Here is a 21,679-nt window from a genome sequence, read left to right on the forward strand (position 1 = left end):
CCCACCAGCCCCTAGGTCTCTTTGCCTGAGGGCCTCTCTGAGTTGCTAGAGCCCACCCACTCCAGAAATGTTAGGGAAAAACACCCCCCACAGAGGGCAGCCTTTCACAAGTGACTGACAGGATTTGCACATAAATTCTTCAGCTCCTTTCCTTTTCAGGCTAATTCAGAACACCCCACCCCAACCTTGGGACAGAGCCCCAGTGGTCCAGTGGTAATGAGTTTATAACTTAACCTGCTTCCCCACTGCCCTGCTGGTGTTTCCTGGGATCACCTCTCAAATAAATGACTTCCTCTTGCATTTCTGTTTCAGACTCTGCTTTCCAGAGGACCCAAACCAAGACAGGGGTAATCACACTTGAGCAGAGGGAAGAGCAGCTGTGAAAACACATGGGTGTGAATAGCCAAGATGCTTTTAAGGAAATAAAACTTGCTCTGAATGGCTGAAAGGAGGTGTTATAGGAGGAACTACGGGTAACATGATCTGCTCTGTTTATAGGTAATGAAGGGAAGGGGCTTCCATGCTGGATATGATGGTTCATTTTATGTATCAATGTGACAGGATCATAGAGTGCCCAGACATTTGTCAAACATTTTGGGTGTGTGTGTGTGAGGATGTTCCTAATGAAATTAACATTTGAATCGGCAGACTGAGTAAAGCAGACAGCTCTTCCTAATGTGGGGAGGCTTTGTCCACTAAGTGTAAGGCTGACTTTCACACATTGGATTTTTCCTACCTTTGGATTCAGACCAAAACATTATCTCTTTCTGGGTCTTAAGCCTGCAGGCATTTTGAACTGAAACTAGCCATTGGTTCTCTTTGTTCTTAGGTCTTCAGACTCCTACTGAAACTATGCTATCAGCTTCTTGCGGCTCAGCTTTCTGACCGCAGATCTTGGCATCTGTCACCCTCCATAAGTGTGTGAGCCAATTATTTCATAAATCTATCTATATCTATATCTATATCTATATCTATATATCTATATCTATATCTATATCTATATCTATATCTATATCTATATCTATATCTATATCTATATCTATATATCTATATCTATATCTATATCTATATCTATATCTATATCTATATCTATATCTATATCTATCTATATCTATCCTACTGGTTCTTTTTCTCTGGAGAATCAAGTTGAAGCATTAAACTTATCTTGAAAATTACTGGGTGACTAGATAAATGACATACCATCTTTGAAGAGATAACATTTTTTTCATGAGAGAAATTTACTAAAAAAGTACAAAATGCATGCCTTACTATTTTTGTATTTTTTATATTAAAATCGTGCATAGGGTACTTTTAGTCTGCAGTGATTAACATACTGTTATTAATAAAATCCACATTAGTTTGACATTATTCTATACAATATTCACTTAAACCATATTTATATAGCAAATTTCTAGCAAGAATTTTCTAACAAAACCAGAAACCAAAAAAGACAATATATAAAAGAAGAAGATGGCCTATGGAGATAGGGAGTCATGCCATTCAAAATCTGGAAGCAGTTAGGAGACTGATGGAGCGTGGGCACAGAGCTGCTGCCCTTTTTCACAGTTCTTCAAGCATTATACTTCTTTGTTAGAGGACAAAAATGAAATAAAAGGTTCTTAGCCAAAGTGATACAAATACCATTTCAAAACAGGGAACAACCTAGCCTTTAGTATTGTTCTGTGTGTTCAGAAATGCCTGTTCCAGAAAATCTCCTTTCCTTGCTGGACAGAGACCACCCAGTAGCTAAGGCTTCATTTCATCTAAGGGAGCTTCTTTGATATTAATTTCATCGTGGATCCTGTTTTTTCTCACTGCATCACTCTCTGTCAGACTGTTGAGTTCTGCATAAAACATACATATATGGCTAAAGTTTTTATTTCCATCAAAAATGAGTGTAAAAACCAGCTAGTTTTCCATGAATAACCAGTTTTCAGTAACAGCTTTATGCCCTTCAGAAACGCCTTCTTAAGGAAGTCTCTAACCTACATTGACATCTATACTACCTATTTCACCGTCTTTAGTGGAAGACAGAGTTAATATGAAAGACTATTGTCCTAATCAAATACCTGTCTTTGGAGAAGCACCTCATTTAGCAATAACAAATAATCTCACATGTCTTTGAAAAACAAAGTACACCATGGATCTTGCAATGACTTGAGATTTGCCTTACTCCTTTATCTAGAGTCCCCATAATTAATGCAGTCTTTTGAGGACATAAGAAGAATAAAAACAGATTACAAAACCCTATGGAACTTTAAAGCACGGTTTCTAGACAAGCAGCATCTTTATCACCTTGGAATTTGTTAGAAATGCAAATCCTCAGGTTCCACTAAAGCTCTGGAGAAGGAGCCAAGCCCTCTGTTTTAATGAGCCTTCCAGGTGATTCTGCAAGCTGAAGTTTGAGAACCACTGGTCTAAAGTACTGGTATCTGTGTGCTGGAGAAGAATCTTTCAAAACCAATGGAGGTCTTGCTTTTGGGAGATCTAAGCTGAGCTAACTTGTGATGTCTAAGCAACACTGATGCTGATGAGGGGCGCCCACACCACCTGGTTGTGTCAACTGAGGAGCGGTTATTCTCTACATAAGATACACCCTTTCTTCTGTGTTGGACATCACCCATCTACCATGCAGCTGGATGGCAGGGATATCACAGCCCATGGCCAGGACACTAGCTTCACATGGGCTGCATGGAAAAAGGAATGCGTTATGAAGGAGACAGTTACTCTCATGGGATACTAAGGCAGCTTCCCTATTCCCAAGGGAAAACACAGGATAGGTACCTGAACTAGCTCATTCAATCCCTTGTCAGAACTTCAGGGACATCCACACAAATTGCAGCTCTGTCAAGAAGAATAATTACAATGATCTTGTTGGGGCTTTTATTTCATGTACCCAGGTCCTCTCTCTTAAAGCTTAATTTCTTACTACAGGCTTCTTTGTATTCCTTATTTTTTTTTAAAAGAAATATTTCATAACCAAGAGCTTCTAGGAGCCATATGCATTCACAGTGAAAGGAAATATTATTAACAAAAATAAAGTGTTCCAAAATTTTCAAGATTTCCCTATAATATGGAAGATGTTGGTATCCTCATGGCTTCTCGACAAAGCACAAGTTCCGAGTGAAGAATAGCTGATAAAGGGAAGTCCTCATTGAGTAGGACTCCCACCATTAAATTGAAAACCTGGGCTCATTGAATCTAACAAATTGCTTAAATCACCCTCTGCAGGGCAACTGACAGGGGTAGGAGGAATTGAAAAAAAAAAGTCAACTTTTTATTTTTCTACTTGGCCATTGACCAGAAGAGCACGCAAATCTCATTAATTTATAAATCAATCAATCACTAGAAGGCAGTGCTTAGATAACCACATGGGTCTACTGCTTCTGGCTTGGCCAACTGGGCACATGATGGCACCAGTTACTGAGATTTGGATTCAGGAGGAGGAGGAGGAAAGATGGGGTTGGGGAGATTTTGAATTGAGTTTTAGGCATGTTGAGTTGGAGATGCCTGCCTGACGCACTCACAGCTGGAGATGGCCTGTGAACAGGGGAGTGTGGGGCTGGCAGGAAGAGAAGTAGAGGACAGAGTAGTCAACAGGATGTTGTCTGCCCAGTCAAGTAAGCTAAGGGCTGCAAAGGGTCATGTGAAACCATGTGATCACCTAGGCACTGGGTTCTGTAACCATACCAGACCCATCAAAGAGGTTCTGATAATCTCCACAGCGAGAGCGGAGGTAGAGATAATTGCATGATTGCTGCAGATTATGAAGTGAATGGCAAGTGAAGGAGACAGACAACTTTTCAAGGACATGTAGTTAAGAGTGGAAGTTAGGCCCATACCTAAAGAGGAAGCATAGATTGGAGGATTTCATTTACTCTGTTTATTTTTATCTTTACTCTTACCTCTGTATCATATTATTATTTGATTCTATATTGTTCCTCAAAGGCCTTTTTTTTTTCTTCCTGATTTGCCTCAGTGTTTTCAACTAAAGAACAGAAACCAGTCCACCCAGAACGTTCGAAGGGTGTTTCAAGTGCACTTTGCAAGGGATCACTGTAGGGATGCCTACAGCATGCTCCTTTCTCCACACCGCACTGGGCTTACCTTTAACAGAACTGCCTAATGAGATCAAACTCTACTTAGTCAAGGTTCATGTCCTCAGGTCTTTATTTGTTCTGCTGCTTATAAGCATTTGCTACACACATTGCACATGCACCCCTTTTGAAGGGACAGATTGCTTTCTGTCTATGCCTGCTGCTTGTTCCTGCTTTGGGGTTGCTTGGTTACAGCAACACTTCACTGGATTTTCATTGAAGGCAAAATGTGTTTGGAGCTTTTGAGGCCCATCAAGTGGAAATGGTTAGCACCCATTTCCTAAGAAGGCAGTCAACTCATTTATGTCAGAGAAAACATCTTGTATAATTCTAAACACCCATGTGCTCTGCACTTTAAAAGTATACAAATGTGCACAAATGTGCCAAGTCCCCGTAAATATTAAGAATTAAAGAAAATTCTGAATTCTTTCACTCTGTAGCTTTTTCTATACAGTGAATATGCCATGTGGGGGAAAAAAAGTGAACCAGGCAGATGGGGTAAGCAGTTTTTCTTGCTTCTTTTGCTTATTTAAGGATAACTTGTGAGTTAACTGGTGCTGCCACAGTGAATTTCCACACATTTCGTGGCTTCAAACAACACAAGTTCATTAATTTACAGTTTTGTGGGCATGAAGTCTGAGGTGCGTCTAACTGGGCTAAAATCGAGATGTTAGCAATGCTGCATTCTTCTCTGAAGGTTCTAGGGGAAGATCTGTTTCCTGGCGTATGTAGCTAGTAGGAGCCGCCACATTCCTTAGCTCGTGGCCCCCTTTCTCCCTCTCTGCAGCTAGCAGTGCTGCATGTCTGCAAACGCCCTCTGTCGTCATTTCCCCCACTCTCTTCTTCTGTCTCCCTCTTCCGATTTTTAAGGGTCCTATGATTACATTGGCCCCACCCAAATAATCCAGGGCAATGTCCCTATCTTTAGGTCATCTCTTAGCAACCTTAATTCTATCTGCAATCATTTCCTCTTTGTAATGTAACCTAACATATTCAAGTTTCTGCGGTTTAGGGCATCTTTGAGCAGAGGGCATTTTTCCTCTTATCATACCTTGTAAATCAGGAGGCAGATTGTGTTACATAAAAAAAAGTGTTTGAAGTGTAGAACTAATAACAATTATATTTAGAAATAAAGTGATTTCTTATTGTGTATGTATAAATGTATGGGCTTAAAATAAAGGTCATTTTTTTATTTTTTAGTCTTCAACTTCATTCTCTTATAAAAAGAGGTTCTTTTTTTAAAACCTTCATTCTTTTCTTCTTCCATCTCTCTTTCCTTCCTCCATTCTTTTCTCCCCTTATTATTTACATTTTTCTTTCATCTTTTGTCTTTCAACCTTTCCTCATTATTTTGTTTATTGAAGAATAATATCACAAAGACAAGTGACAAAATGGGAAACTATTTGCAGTATATATTTGAAAGGATTAATAACCTTATATACAAAGTGTTCTTACAAATTAATTAGTAAAAAAGTGAAATAGTAAAAATGTGCAAAGGCTATGATTAGCAATTTCACATAAGAAATTTGGAGATACAATACATAACTGATAGAAAGGATAATCCATACTAGTAATAGAGGGAAGACACATTATTATCCATTAATTACTTACTTCAAGTATAAAAGTGATAACATCTGAGAATGAGAATGTGCTACATGAGAAAGAATAGGGGGAAAAGTAAACTCTCATATAGTGCTCAGGGGAATGTAAACTTAGTGCAATGAACTGAATGTTTGTGTCCCTGTCCTCTAATTAATATGTTAAAGCCCTAAACCCCAATGTAATGGTGTTAGGAGGTAGAGCCTTTGGGTGGTAATTAGACCAGAAGGGGAAAAGTAAACTCTCCTATAGTGCTCACAGGAATGCGAAGGGTGGAATCCTCATGAATGGGGTTAGTGCTCTTAAAAAAGAGACCCTGGAGAGCTCTCTTTTTCCGTCAAGTGAGGATACAAGGAGAAAACAGCCATCCACCGCTCAGAAGTGGACCTTCACCAGGACCCAACCATACTGGCTCCCTGATCTCAGACTGTCAGCCTCCAGAACTGTAAGAAACAAATTTTTGTTGTTTATAAGCCATCCAGTGTATGGTATTCTGTTACGACATCCCAAACAGACTCAGACACTCAGGTTGCTTAATGCAAGGTGTGGATGTTCACGTTTTTGATTCCAGGAATGGTGACCCCTTCAGTTGTTCAGAACATGATAGTTACCCATAGTGCTACAACACAGTGGGTGATTTGACAATTACTACAAAAATTGTCTTAGTTTTCTATGTACTTTGAAAAAATAAATCCACTTCTAGAAAAGTATTCTGAATAAAGTTGTGGATACATGCCAATATTTATCTATAAAGATTTTTTTAAGTGTTATTTATAACCAAATAGAGAATAACTTGCAATAAAAATTCCACAGTTCAGCAATATGTCTTTAGGTAAACATTGAGTCCATTAAAATTATGTTATGGAAGAATATATAATGACATGTAAAAAATGTTCATAATTTGTGGTATGTGACAACCAGCAAGTTGTTCATATTTTTCATTTTTAAAGACTTAAAATAGTAAACAATACAATCTAATTCTTCTCTGAATTGTGGGACAAGAGATAATTCATATTTTCTTCTTTCTGATTATGTGTTTTTCACTACAAATCTGTACTACTTTTGTCATAAGAAGTTATATGTGTATATATATATATATATTTTAAAAGATGCTCACAATAATTGAAATACCTCCTTTTAAAATTGTAATAACTAAACATGAGTATTTTAAAATCTATGTTGCTTGGTCTAGACATCTCTCCAAATATTCATTTACATTGTTATTTAGTCTATTTGGAATTGGCCCATTACTGTATGCACATGATGAGACTAAAGCACAGAAAGGTTAAGCAACATGTACAAAGTCACACACAGTGAGGTGGCTGTCACAGGAATAGAAATTATTTCTCATGATGACCAATCCAATGTTTTTCCCCTGCACATACAGGCTTTTGACTCTGTTGAGTTCTTCGCTAGCTGTTGGTTACCTTTTTCAGATCTTCACTACCCCATCACCCATACTGCCTTGAAGCTTTGTCTTCTGATCATTGTGTTGACATGACAAGAGGAAAGCAAACCATAGCAGGTGATGACACCCTTGTGTTACTTGGCACCAATGATAAGATCATTATTGTTCTTAGAAAACTGGGAAGCAGGTAAGGACATGTGTATATGCTATATAGCTGGAGGCACACTAGCTTTTCAGAAGCTCTAGTATTATTACTGCAAATAGATAATATATGGCTTCGTTTTAGCAGATAAAAGCTAGTTTCAAACAATTTTCCATATTTCAGGATTGCTATGGGAAGAAGAATTGCATAGAGGAGGACTTTGAGGTCAGCAATACCCAAGTGTGTAACTGTGGGGATTTACTGAGCTTCCTCCAGCGTCTGTTCACTACCAAGCCAATAAAAGTGGATGGTGTACCTATGCCATATTATTGGAAGATCAGTCTCTAGGTCAGTACTGAACTAATCCTTCTTAAATATAGGAACCATCATGTTAAACACTCACTCAAAGACTTACTCTTAGCCCAAACTGCTTATTACATGGTGATGATGTCAACATTTCTGAGTCAGGGATTCACAAATTGGATATAAGCATATTTATTACATAAACTCTTTCATTTGAACTGTCCTTCTTCCTCTCTGTCACTTACATAGCACTTAGCATCAGTTCTCCGCTCCTGCTCACCCTTTAAAGATTACTGGAAGTGCCACATTCTTCATAAAACTTATCCCAGCTACCCTGGTCCTCATACATATGTGCCTCTGGATTCCTGGGTACCATGGCCCTACAACACTATACTGCTTTATTTACTAATGTTGTCTCCCCACTGTTTTGCATTATATTCACCTCTCAAGAATGTTATAAGAACTGTATCTTGAATGCAGCCTTGGGCACATAATAGAAATATAATATATTATTGATTGATTGATTGAAAGAAAGATAACGTATGACACTAGATAAGAGAACTTATAAAGTCAGTGAGAAGTGAGAGATGAAGAAGAAATAACATGAATACTATGTCTTGTTAGCTTTTAAAGAGTAGATCCATGTAAAATTAAAAAAATAAATATCATGCCCATTTGTCAGAAGACAATTTAAAAAAAAATTTGGAGAAATATACTTTCCTCAATATGGAAGCTGAAAAAGATATTTAAAAAAATGCTATACCTCCATCTAGCTATGGTTTCTGGGAAAAATTTTGACTTTTTACAGAGACTTTGGGTTAAATAGTGCTTCAGCTTAAGCTCATGGTAGTTTTTTAAAATTTATTTTAACAAATACCTACAAAATATTAAGAAATTTTCCAGATCATGGAAATGCAATGGAATGTTAGAAATGGGTTCTGTTCCCCACAAACTTACCTTTTCATTGGTAAGACAAGATAAAGAGGTCAAAAAAGAAATAAAAAAATAAAAATCCCACTGGAGCTGCCTTGCAAGAGTGTGCATAATTTAGACAGACAGAAATAAATGACAGAAAAACATGGTCAGGAAAATAAATGAAAGATGTTTTTATATCAGTAACATCCAATTCATGTTTAGAAAACTCTGAGGAGGTCAAATAATTGGACCCAGATTGAGGAGATTCTTGATTTGTTTGTTTGGAAAATAATGACATGTTAAAAGTTGTGACAAGAACTATCAAAATCTAAATTTAATATTTTCTTTATAGTGATTTGTGTCTAAGAAGGTAAAAAGCATGAGACCTAATATGTCTACATACTCAAATAAAATAATTTAATGGCATTTCTGTCATTTAAATAAAACTAAGGCAATTTAGCCAGCCATTGAGATATGTTTAAATACTTCACAGGTTGCCAAGGTATAATTTTTAAACTTAACTTAGCTTTGACTTTTCATTCAAGTATTATTATGTACAACAAAAAAATCTGTATTTAGGGCCAAAAACATCTCTAGTAGGTTTATAATTCCTATAATATTAATTTTATCTTCTGGTACTTTAATTCTTATTAGCTATGTTTTTTTCTAATGTGTATACCATTTCCCATGCTTTTATTTAAAGAACTGAAACTTCCTGTAACTTTATAATGTTTATCCATTTATGTTGCATTTGAGAAACACCCCCAAAACATTAGTGGTTCACTTGGCTCATTGTTTTGTTATGCCTATCAAAAACAGGAAAATTTCAGTCTTTTTTTTTAAAGATTTTTTTCAAATATCTTTTTAGGTTCATTCATACACATGAATAGAATTTCTGTCTAAAGCAAATCTTCCTTTTAGAACAAGAGGTAGGTTTGGGATGAGCATATCTGCATCCTGGATTCTATCTTACCATTTTCTCAGCTAGCTACTTTTTTAAAAAAGTGGTTTACTATTAAAAAAAAAAGAAATATATATATATATTACATTTAACTAACTATTGATAAGTTGACACAAGTATTGTGTATGTGCTATATAAATTTCCTAGCTGGAAAAAATTAACAAATTTCATTGCCATAGGGTTAAAAATAAAATGTTATAATATAAAGAGAAAATGGATAAATTGTTAGTCATAGGTGTTTTCATTGTGAATAAATCAGTTGAGCTTGGATACTGGCTGGGGGTTGAGGATTTCTTAAATCCAAACATATATGTGAACTTACAAGGTAATTTTATCAACCAATGGTCACTAAACCAATGGTCAATGATAAAAGTGAAAACTTTTAGCCAGAGCAGTAAGCTTTGCTTGAGGGATATAGAGGTAACAGTCAACTCTTCTTCCTTGCTCTGTATATTAGCCTGTACCTCCACACTTATTCATGAGGTGTGTGAAACCTATATAACACTTAATTATATTTTCTGAGACTGATACACTGGAGTGATGCACAGCACTGAATAAATGGTTTGGGGCTGGGAGAACCAGAGATTTGGGGAAAGAGGTTAACATGGTTAACAGACAGGTATCTGTAGTCAGAATAACTGGAGAGAGAGCAGACCAAGAAGTCTAGACAAGGAGGGGATCATGAATCTAGGAAGCCAGATGTCAGGCTGAGGACACAGGTTCCAAATACAACTAGCCAGAGAAGTTTGGATAAGATGTCAGCAGGCAGACCTCAGTCCAAAGGCGAAGTCTACCTCAGTGGCCTGAAGGGTAAGAGAGGCTTCTCCTCCTCTGCACTACTGCCGTCCGTGGCCAGGTAACTCTGGTGGGGGGGCATCCTGTGCATTATGGGATGTTTAGCAGCACCCCTGGCCTCCACTCACTAGATGCCAGTAGCCCTTCCCTTTCCCTGCTTGTGAAAAACAAAACTCTCAAAATGTCTTCTGAAGGGCACAATCACCCCTAGTTGAGAATCTCTGCAGGAAACAATACAGGCTTTCCCTAAAGTGGGGGAAGGAGGGGTTTGATCATGATATCTCTCAAGTTTCTAACATCAGGCTTCTTTGATATAGTTCTAAACTATAAATGTGGCATTGCTATTGGGAGGAAAATTAATATCCTTAAATTCTCTACTAGGATTTAGCTCTAATACAAAATTTGGCTTCCATATTCCAAATCAGTGAAAGCTACACGCCATAAATCCTACACACTGAAAAATACAAACCTTTTCATGTACAGAACAAAGAGATTTCTGAGTTGAATCATACAAATATGATTTGCTCTAGGCCATGTAATGGTACACTGTAACTATAAATTATTTGCAACTGAAGTGTATGGTAATTCCATAAACCTGCCACACTGGACTTCCAAAGAATACATCTGGAAGAAAAAAGTCATATGGGTTTCACTTACAGCAAGATACAAAACTGTTGGAAAAAAATTGCTGCTTTTCATTTTTTCCTTTGAGGTTCCTACTGCAGTTCCATGATGGGTCCTGTTAGGGCAGGGTTGTGTCCTCCAAAATATATATATTGATGTTTTAACTCCGAGGACCTAAGAATGTGACTGCATTTGGAGATAGTTCTTTAAATAGGTAATTAAGTTACATGAGGTCATTAGTGTCAGCCCTAATCCAGTGTGACTGATGCTATTGGACACAGAGGGAAGACCTCATGGACAGGTCTCACCACAGGGAGAAGGTGGCATGTGCAAGCCAAGGAGACAGACCTCAGGAGAAACCACCCCAGCTGACACCTCGATCCTGGACTTCCAGCTTTCAGGGTTGTGAGAAAATAAATTTCAGTTGTTGGCCCAGCCAATCTGTGGTGCTCTGTTTCAGCCCTAGCAAACTCACATAGCACTTTTCTATCTCCCCCTGTGGTCCTGCTGAAGGGCCTTCTGGCTTCCTGGTGAACACTTCACTGCTCACCTGCAAGGAAAAGCACCACACTGATTGGGTGATTTGGATAGAATCTGACTTTGAGATCCATAGTAAAGTGCCAATTTGACTCCTATGAGAAGAGGTTCCATGAGGACATTTATAGACACTAAAACAATGGAAGCTTGGAAAAATGATGGGCAGCAAATAATATTAGGAATGAGACTTTCTCAAGCTCTAAATGCATCCTAGGGTTGAACCTACCCCTCTCTGAAGATGCTCTGAGGAAACTAGCCTAATACTATTTGTGCAATGACAAATACCATTCTCAATTTTAAAATATAAAATATTTAAATTTAAAATATAGCTCTGTTGTTTCCAAGCTATATGTCTCCTTTTTCTCAAGTATGCATCATTTCCCATATCTAAAAAGTAGGGTTAATATATAATGCTTACTTTCTTAGAGTTATCATGAAGATTAACTGGTTAGACCCATGTATCTGGTGACAGAAAGCAATCCATAAATGTTAGTTATAATTCTTATGCTTAATATTTGGGAGCAGTTGTGTATGTATTGTATCTTTCAGATCTTTCCTGGTTTAACCTGTATTGTTTTATCACACATTTTGTTTCAGATTTCTGATTATGAAATTTAAAGACATGGGATTAAATTACCCTAAAACACAGAGATTTATTTTAACACAAAATGACTTTTTTTTCTAAACTATTACCATTATTACAAAAAGAAGGGCTAAGAAGACTAGATAGAAATCCTCTGAAAAAGTAGAATATATGGCAAGTCAGAAAAATTATATTCCAATCAAAGATGGTATGGTTATGAATTAACCATGAATTCAAATTATGGACAGATAATGTATATCATCTGTATTAACAGTCACATGTTCCATTAGAGGTCCCCTTTTCTTCATACTGCATATTTAGAGTTTATAAACGGCTGATGCCTTGGCCTTGCAGAAATACTCAACAGTTTTGGAGGATTTTGACATTTAGGTAAAAAATGTACTTAATATTGTAAATATGCATTGGAAGTAATTTTGTGAGCATGCTATGATTCAAAGCACTGATGTGAAACTGAGGATGATTTTATTATTATTTCACTTGCTTAACTACTAAGATGCATTTTGAATTTATTTAGAGTAGCAATTTTTCAAACAGTAATTTATTTGCAGAGTTATTAATACATTCTAGACCACTAAAACTGTCCCATTTTTTAAAACTTGTAGTGTGATTTTTGGCTTGGCTGATGGATAAATTTGTTTTAATATCAATGGATCATACTTATGCAATTATTTTTATCAGATGTTACACTGAAAACAAGTTTTCGTTTTAGAAGACATGAAAATGAATATTGTGTCATCATTTCTAAACCTCTCAAAATGTATACCATCTTATAAAATATGCTGCGCTGACAAGACATGAGAATATTTGCATCATACGTGGCAAGTCATATTTCTTACTTGAAAGAACATTTCCTTTAAGAATACTTAAAAATGCAAAAATGCAGGCACAATCAGCTCACTGTGGTTACACAGGAAACAAAGGTAAAGGGTGAAACAAGGAGACTGAAACAGGAAAAACAGCCAGCACATTATGGGGACAAGGATTTGTTAAATTCAACTCATAACAACTACTTATTAAATAGTTATTGTATGTTTTAACTCGTTAAAACACTGAGTTGCTTAAAAAATGAGGAAAGGAAAAAAATGAAAAAAGGTAAAAAAAAAAAAGAGAAAAAAGAGAGAGGTAGGAGGAGAAAAGAAGGAAATTCACACTAATAATCCTCTTCATCACACAGGTTCTTCCAAATTTACATGATGTTCTAGTTAGGAAAATACTGTAGTTGAAGATCCAATCCAAATTAAATATGCTTAGCAGATTCACCTTTCCATTACACAATTAGAAAGAAGGACTTCAAATTACCCAGAAGAACTTAGTCCAACTCAAGAACTTAAAGTTGAACATCTCTAGCAGTTTTCTGTACTGTTCTTGACAGCTGCCCACTTCCTACTCTGATCTGCAGGTGGGGCATCCTCTTTATTGGGTAGCTCTGAAAACTGCTTAGATTGGGGTGGGCACCAGGACCTTCAACTCATTCCTTCCTAGCGGCCAGTCAGCAGTTACATGAAAAGCCACTTCAGATGGATGTGAAAACCTTAACAGAAAATTCTCTAAAAGCAGGCACCAGTAATGTTCATCGTAGCTTGAAGTTTCCTGGAAGCTGTTCTCACAGTAGCTGAGGAAGTGTTTCAGGCACTGTGACTTGAATGGCACCACAACGATAATAAGGTGTTAAACTAGCCTCTGCCCTCACAGGATGGAAGAGGGATGGTAGGGGGAAATACTCAAATTAACCAAATCCAACTAATGGCACACCCAATCAATGTACATCTATTATACAAGGTTCTATAATAACCCTGAGGTTCTGCTTACATTCTCAAAAGAAATGTGAAATAGGATGAATGACTACTTTTCTCAGATTGCCCTAGAAAGTGCTACTATTGTCATGGGAATTTGGGCTAAGAAAATTAGAGGCAGTAGGGATGCTATCAGGAATACTTTGACTTCTGATTACAAATATAAAAGGGCTCCTCACAGTTCCCAAGAAAGGTGTTGAATATGGTGGATGGAGGCACAGGTTTGGGCAGTTTATAAGTGTGGGAAATCACAGATTATGCAGTTTACAACTACAAGAAGAGTCTTTAGAAATCATTTGGTCCAACCCCTCATTTTTGATATGAGGAACTGAGACCAGGAGATTAACTGACTTCCCCTAGACAAACACAATGACCTCATGGGACAAAGGGGTCTAGACTTCCTGTCACCTTCTTGAGTTCCTATAAACTGTGACACAAATTACCAGGGGTAACTGGTGCATGGAGATCACAGTCATGAAGCCTTCAAGATGCAAAACAAAATAGAAATATAAGTGACGCCTCAGCTTTTTCAATCCTCAAATTCCAAAGGCAATAAATTGGTTTACTTACCTACAGGGAAAAACTCACTCATTTTCTTTTTGTAGATTTTGAAGTCAACTTCTAAGAAGACACAGAAGATGATCCGATCCACCTAGAGACAAATGATAAACACTCAAAGTGAATGGAAATAGGGTGACTGCCTTCCCACAACATGGTCTTGGAACAAAAACAAACCGAAAAGCCTCCCACAGAAATTTGGTGCTGTACTGCTAACTACATGACAGCAATAAGTGAAGTGCAAGTGTGTGTGTGTACTCTTTATGTAAATAATCCCATGGGCTTTTTGGTAGAAAGATGTTATATAAATCAAATAAGAAATAATAAATGACAATAAGCCACTTTGCAGCAAGCTATAAATAAGATCGGATATCCCAACAGGATACCTAGACTTTATGTCCTATAAAACAGCCACACGAGGGGTGAACAGCAGAATGACAATGAAGTGCATGAGTAGAGAAAGAGCCCTTTGTCCTACCTTTGTTAGAGAAATATATTTATCAAACCTGTTAGTGTTTGAATATGGCCTGAAAGGCTTCTTGCAGTTTGATTTGCATGAAGTCACTTTTAGCTTAACATACTTGAAAATTCAACAGAAATAAAAGATAATAGTTGAGAGTGACCATATAATCCTACCTGGTAGATATTATTGAATAAGTAAATGCCACCTCAAAAGTAAAATATGTGTGGCAGTCCCTTTTTCTCTGTTTTCAGAGAGCTTCTGCATGTAAAGAGTTTCTTGGAGACATTCATAAAGTAATTGGATAAACAGAAAGAAGAGATGGAGTATGCGTAATTGCTCACATATATCTGATATTAAATCAGTGACTCAAATCCCTGCTTTGAAAAATACTCCTTCAGTTCCTTTATTTTAGCAATGTTACAAAAAAGTTAAAAATTACTCAATCTATCAACTTGCAATGGGTAATTGAACAGAACTTCAAGTAGGGATTTATCATGGCAGTAGAGTGTGCACATGGCAGGACACGAGAGAGGCCAAATGGATGCCACCCACCTGGCTCCTGAGCTCTCTCAGCCTGTGGGGTTCAGATTCACACTAGCCAAGTCCAAAGTTCCCAGTAGTAAAGAAAATCTAGATGGGTGGGAGGGGGAGAGGGATGGCTAGGACATAACAAATCACCAGAGTTCCCTGATGGAAGCTCAGAGATGTGGCTCCCTCATCCCTGCACAAGTCTAGGCTCCTGGGTGGTCACTGGACTTCTGCGGGAGAGTCAATTACCAAAAGACCATGCAGCCCCAGTAACTGCCCCCATAGGGTGGATTATAAGTAGAGAAAGCACCTGGTCTATAGAAATGGAAGGACTGGAGTACAAATAACCATGCTTTCCCAGCACAGCACCCCTGTATTCACTTGAGTTTCTTCTGTCCTTTCCTGTCTGCATCTCATTAACATTTTCAAAAATGCAAAAACTATCACCATCAACATACCTCCCAGGTGAACTATAAATTTAGTTGAATGAATGATTAACTATCTGAGCAATACTTTGTGTTCATCTCCACTTTCCCTATGGCATGTTTATGCTTTGCGGCTAGAGATAAATCATAATACTGAACAATATAAACGAGTTACAAAAGGACATATACTCTATGATACCATGTATGCAACTTTTTAAAGCACAAAGATACAACAGTGTACGGATTCACTGATAAGCACTAATATACAGACGGGTACATAGGGATGTCACACGAGCTTCAGGATAATGATTTCTGGGGAGGGAAGGTAAAGGGAAAGATAAGTAAGGGTTTAGCTGAATAGTCAATATTTTATTTATTTAGAAAAAAAAAGATTTGAGAAAAAATATGGCAAATGGGTAGTAACTTAATTATGTAGGTAGGTATATAGATTTCATATTTTCTATACTTTTCTGTATATTTGAAATATTCATAATTTTAAGTCTTTACATTCAAAATAAGACTCCATATTAGACATTCTCTACTCTCTCCTCCTGTACTGATATTGTCGTTTCTAAACACTGTAATTATTCTCACTTCTGTACCTAAGATGGTTGCCTTTTTTTTTTCTCTAGGCTTCAAATGGTAAGATTATTTCTAAAACCATCTAATTGAGTTCAAAATCAAAACAAAAAAATTTGGCTCAGAGCAGATCTAAGAAGACCAAGCTGGAAAGTCTTCTTTTCATTAATTTCTCCCTATTTTTATGGTCATGTAGTACAAATCATGTGATTTTTTAAGCACTTATGTTGCTTGTATGAGTGTACATGTGCATGTTTGTGTGTGTTTGCACTGGAGAAGGTTAATGGTAATGGTCTTCACTGCTAGTAAGCACACTTTTAAACACCACACAGACTAAATACAGATTTTTTAAATATTGCAAATAATTATAATCCACCTTTTAGCACTTTAGCTTTGTTACCATGGAAATGATATGGGTCCAGAATTCAGCAGCCTGATTTATTTTCCCAGAGAGAAGATAGATGATGAGGGAAAAGTACTTTTATTTTAAATGAATTGAGTGGCCCAGTTCCCTGCCCTTACCCTTAGGCTTAACCCTGGAAATATCTTGGAAGCAAGTTGAAACGGAGAAAAACCCTCATTTGCCAAGTACGTGTTATGTGTGCATATGTGCGTGTATTTATGTATGTGCATAAACATATTCTCTGGGGTTATTGTTGGCCAAGCACTCACTTAGTTGGCAAGCTATGTGTTTATAAACTCATCATGAGTATTGATCACTGCTTGTGGTAGATTGCATTTTCCAAGATGGCTTTAACAGTGAGGTACCCAGTCCCTCAGGCTCTTGGAATGTGCTGCTGATTTTCCTCTGATTGGGAAGTAGGTTCTGTATTTCCTCTTCTTGAATCTGGGGGTGCCTGTAACTGGCAGAAATGCTATGTGACTTCCGATACAATGTCATAAAAGGCAATACTTTTGGGAGACTCGTTCCTTTTGGGAGACTTGTTCTTGCACCCAACTCATCATGCCTTGAGGAAGCAGAGACACCACATGGAGAATCCATGTAGAAAAGTTCTGGCCAATAACCTTAGCTGAAAGTGAGTAGCCTCTAGATGATTTCAGCTCCTAGCTTTTGAGCTCCCCTGGAGCCCCATGGAGTGGAGATGAGTGGTTCTTGCTGAACTCCACCCAATTTGCAGATTTGTGAGCAAAACATGGAAATCTCTAAGTAGAAATCTGATATACTTCCAGTTTCTTCTTACTGACATTTTCTGAATTCTTGCTTGTCCACCAGTGTGGTTCTGGGCTCCTGCTGAAAAGCTCAGACTGAAAGGATCAAGTAGAAGCCACAAGGAGGTGACAAGAAGAGTGTAGAAAGTCTAATCACTATGTGGCTGAGAGATTGGAAATCTGACTTGTGCAGAGGAGGAAGGGCCTGGGTAATCCATACTAGGCCCAGGTACACTTCATGAGAATATATTAGAATGCTCACAATTGAGGCTTGGGAATACGGTTTCAATTTTTCTTTTATATTGAGCAATAGGACAATTTTATAAAATCGCCATTCTTGCAAAAGTACCTTTATTCATTTGCTCCTCAGGTATTAACTGAGCACCTTCAATTTGCTGGGCCTGGCCTGCGTGTCATTCTCTCATAGGAAAACTTGAATCAAGAATTGAGTGATTTTTTTTTTCTTCAAAGCCAAACAATTATTTAGCAGCAAAATCTCAGGTGCATTAACTTAATCTCCAGTGTTCTCTGTGACATCACACTGATGGAGACACTTGGGACTGAGTTTCTAGGCCTATCACTAGCTCTGTGACACTGGGAAAGCTATCATCTTTCTGTCCCTAGTATTAAGGTCTTCATAAAGAAAAGATGAATGAATTATGAATCATATGAATTGTATCATCTCTATAGTTTCTTTATATATCAGTTATAGTCTAACCTGGTAGTTTGTAGTTTGTCAGTTAGCTAAGCTGGAATCACATTTGTTGGAATGGGTCTCTGTTAGGGTTGGCCACAGAGAAATTTCCACGAGATTCTGAGGGCTGACGTGCATCTGCAGCCATTGCGCTAGGCAGGTGGGTGTAGGATGTCAGGCTCTGGGCCGGTCATGCGCACTGCTGCTCACCAGCTGGCTCACTTGAGTGTGGGCAGCAGCTGGGCCCACAGCTTCTCCAAGTCCCACTGGTTCTCCTGCCTCTGGTTCTCTGAATCCTGGGCCAGGTATCCACGTAGCTCTGCTGTGAGACACCAGCAACTTCTGCAGGGCCCCGCAGCTTTGGGGTTCCATGCAGTGAGGGGCAGATGCATGTGACAGTTTATCCCTGTGGGTTCCAATCTGCTCCACTTTGTCCTTGCTCTCTTCCACTTTGTGTATAGTTTGCATCTTGACCACCTCTTTCCTGCTTTTTGACCGCCTGTCCTTCTGACCTACTCCAGGCCTTGTCACATGCAGAGGTAATGGCCTCCTGTACACTTCTTCACCAGCTCCTCTCACGGGTCCTAGATAGATGTTCTTTTTCTGCTCAGCCAGCCACCCCACTCTGGACATTTATTTCCCAAATTTCTCCCACAATTGTAGAAGATCTAATCCCTATAATAAATCCCTTATTCATATCACTCACAAGGCTGTGCTTCACTGATTAAACCCCAACTGATATAATTTTTAATGTCATTTCATTGAATATCATAGGGAGGAGCATAATGAAGGGAAAATGTAATAACAGTGATCCTTTTTGTAGGTGTGTGACCTGACAAGGCTTCTCAAATTTCAATTACTTCTTTCAAGATGAATTTCTTTTTGGTTCTAGACTATTTTCTTGGTGAACTTCTTAAAGTGGGCCCCCACTCTTTTGTAGTTAGAGCAACTTTCTGTGCTTGAAATGACTTGGACTTCTTTTTTTAGAGGAACATGTTGCCAGTAAACTTAGATAAGTCCTCAGGCGAAAAGATAAGTGCAAATAATACAAAAGGCAGCATTAATATTTTTAAGAATTAACAACTTCATGATAGTCCTCATTATACCTTAAACTAGAAGCTTATGAGGATTCAGGTGGTGCTCATCTTTGTCTCACCAGTGCATCATAGGAGCTCTATAGATACTTGCAGAGTATGTATATTTAGGCCAACAGACTCGACTAAAATATAAGTATATGACAGATATTTTTTAAGGGTGTTTTAGTCCCAGAACCAAAAAATAACTTCCCTGGGAGGTAGACTTTCCTTTATGTTTGACAGAAAACTTAAGAAGAGAATTATAGAGGCAACTGGGGTGCTTTTGCAAAGTAGAGAAGAGCTATGTAAAGGGCATGAGTCATTTCTTGTTACCAGCTGTTGTCTCATCCAGTGATATTATGTTGACTACAATGACTCCTGAGCCCCATACTATTTTCCTATAGGGTGCTTATTAGTTCCACAATAGAAACAATGATGCCACTGTGAGCTAAGATGTATCAAAAGTTTTATAGAAAGTTGTTTTTTTTTTTAAACAAAAAGACAATCGCAAGTTTTGGCAAGGATGTAGACTAACAAGAGCTTTCATATACCACTTTTGGAAGTAAAAATCAGTGCAACCACTTTGGAAAAGTTTGGGGCAGCATCTGCTAAGCTGGATCAGCACCTACTCCGTGACCTGGCAGTCTCCTCCTAGGTAGACACCCAGCAGAATGTGCACGTAAGTTCACAGAAAGACAAGTACCATAATGTTCATAGCACTCTTTGTAATATCTTCAAATTGGAATCTATTTAAATGCCTGAAATAGTAGAATGGATAAGTAATTTTGATCTTTTCATATGCTGAGGTTTTACATATCAACAAGGATAGAAAGTTTACAACTAGACATGGTAATATAAACAAACGTATCAATGAGTAAAAGAATCAAGAAAACTGTACACACTGGGCGATTTTATTTCTGTTGAGTTCAAAAACAGGGAAAACCACCTGGGGTGTTAGAAATTAGTAAAGCAACTACTCTGGATGGAGGATCAATGACAAGGGACAGTGGAGAACATCTGGGATCCTTGTTTGTGGATCTGGTGCTGGTTCCGTGGATTCGTTCAGTTTGTGAAAATTCATCAAGAGGTGTACTTCAGATCTATCCTTTTCTGTATGTTATACTTCAATAAGAATTTTTTTTAAAGGTTGAAAGTCTTCTGTTACTGTTGTCTTGGCCAACAATCAAAAATCTATTTTCATTGGCTTTGAGGTCAAAAAAGTCCTTTCAAAGTTGACCTTCTAAAGGCGATCTCTCCATGTATGTCCACTGATGCCCGCTGTAGTTCACTGATAGAAGCATGAAGGAGTGAAGATATATTTCTTCACCAAGATATCCATTAATTCACAGTTGGGGTTTTATGCTCCATAAAAATGATGGCATAAGTCTTATCAATCTTTTCTAGATCATGTCCACTGCCCCTGAAGAGGCTTACACAGTGAAGCAGGTAAGGGATCTCTGCAGCCGACCTCCCTTTTCACAGCTACCAGGCAGAGGCAGGTGACACAGCCACGATTATCCTGTGTTCAGCAATACTGGGAGAATGAGCAGATTCTGATGAATGTAATTTGCTTCCCTGATGGCAAATGACCAACATTCAAAGACCTGGTGTGCATGCAAATACTGCATTCACTAAGCACTGATGGAGGACTCTCCTGTACAAAAATAGCCTGAGAGGAAATAGGAATGACGTCTCAGACTTTCTGTAAGAAAAACCAACAGCTTCACCACTGTAGGCGTGGATATTGGGCTGTCTTCCTAAAACAGTGGCTGCTGCTAATATGGATTACGTTTCAGGACTTAAGTATCAAAATTGTATAAGGACAGGTTTTGAGAAGGGTAGAACACCAGGACAACTGGAGCTTGCTCAGTGCTATCAGTAAACAAGAGTAAATGGTGTTAACCAAGGGATAATGGTCACTATTGATTAATTAAAGAACAAAAACAAGAAGTTGGGACACCTAGGTCCAAGTCCCTTCTCTCCCTTCAAGAAGAGTAAAGGAGAGCCATTTGCCCCTTCTCCCAGTGTATTAGCTCTCTGTTGCTGCATGACAAATAACCATAAATTTAGCAGCTTAAAACAACCAATTTCATTGCCTCATAGTTTCTGTAGGTAGGTCAAACGTCTAAGCCCAACAGATCAAAAGCTGCAGTTAAGGTTTCCCTGAGGCTCAGGGTCTTCTTCCAGCTCATTCAGGTTGTTGGCAGAAACCAGTTCCTTGCATTTCAAGGATGGAAGTCCCCGTTTTCTTCTCAGCTATCAATCAGGGACAGCTTTTAGCTTCTGGAGGCCACCGCACCTGCAGCCCTGAAAGGCAGTTCAGGACACGGATGCTTTCTTTCTTTCTTCCAGGCCAACCAGAGTATGTCTCAAAGATGTTCTCCATCCCCAACCTCTAGACTCCTTTT

At 38.1% G+C, this 21,679-nt stretch overlaps 1 protein-coding gene across 4 annotated transcripts in view; it reads right to left on the reverse strand.

The window, feature by feature from the left end:
* Window positions 1-21,679, reverse strand: part of MACROD2 (mono-ADP ribosylhydrolase 2) — a 2,035,411-nt gene that overhangs the window by 194,163 nt on the left and 1,819,569 nt on the right. For all 4 annotated transcript variants that reach the window (XM_036892150.2, XM_036892149.2, XM_036892151.2 and 1 more), the window contains exon 9: window positions 14,349-14,430. In XM_036892150.2, the coding sequence (XP_036748045.2) occupies window positions 14,349-14,430 (82 nt within the window). The remainder of the gene's footprint in view (window positions 1-14,348; window positions 14,431-21,679) is intronic.

This window comes from Manis pentadactyla, chromosome 5 (genome assembly GCF_030020395.1).
Source record: "Manis pentadactyla isolate mManPen7 chromosome 5, mManPen7.hap1, whole genome shotgun sequence".
Taxonomy (NCBI): Eukaryota; Metazoa; Chordata; class Mammalia; order Pholidota; family Manidae; genus Manis; species Manis pentadactyla.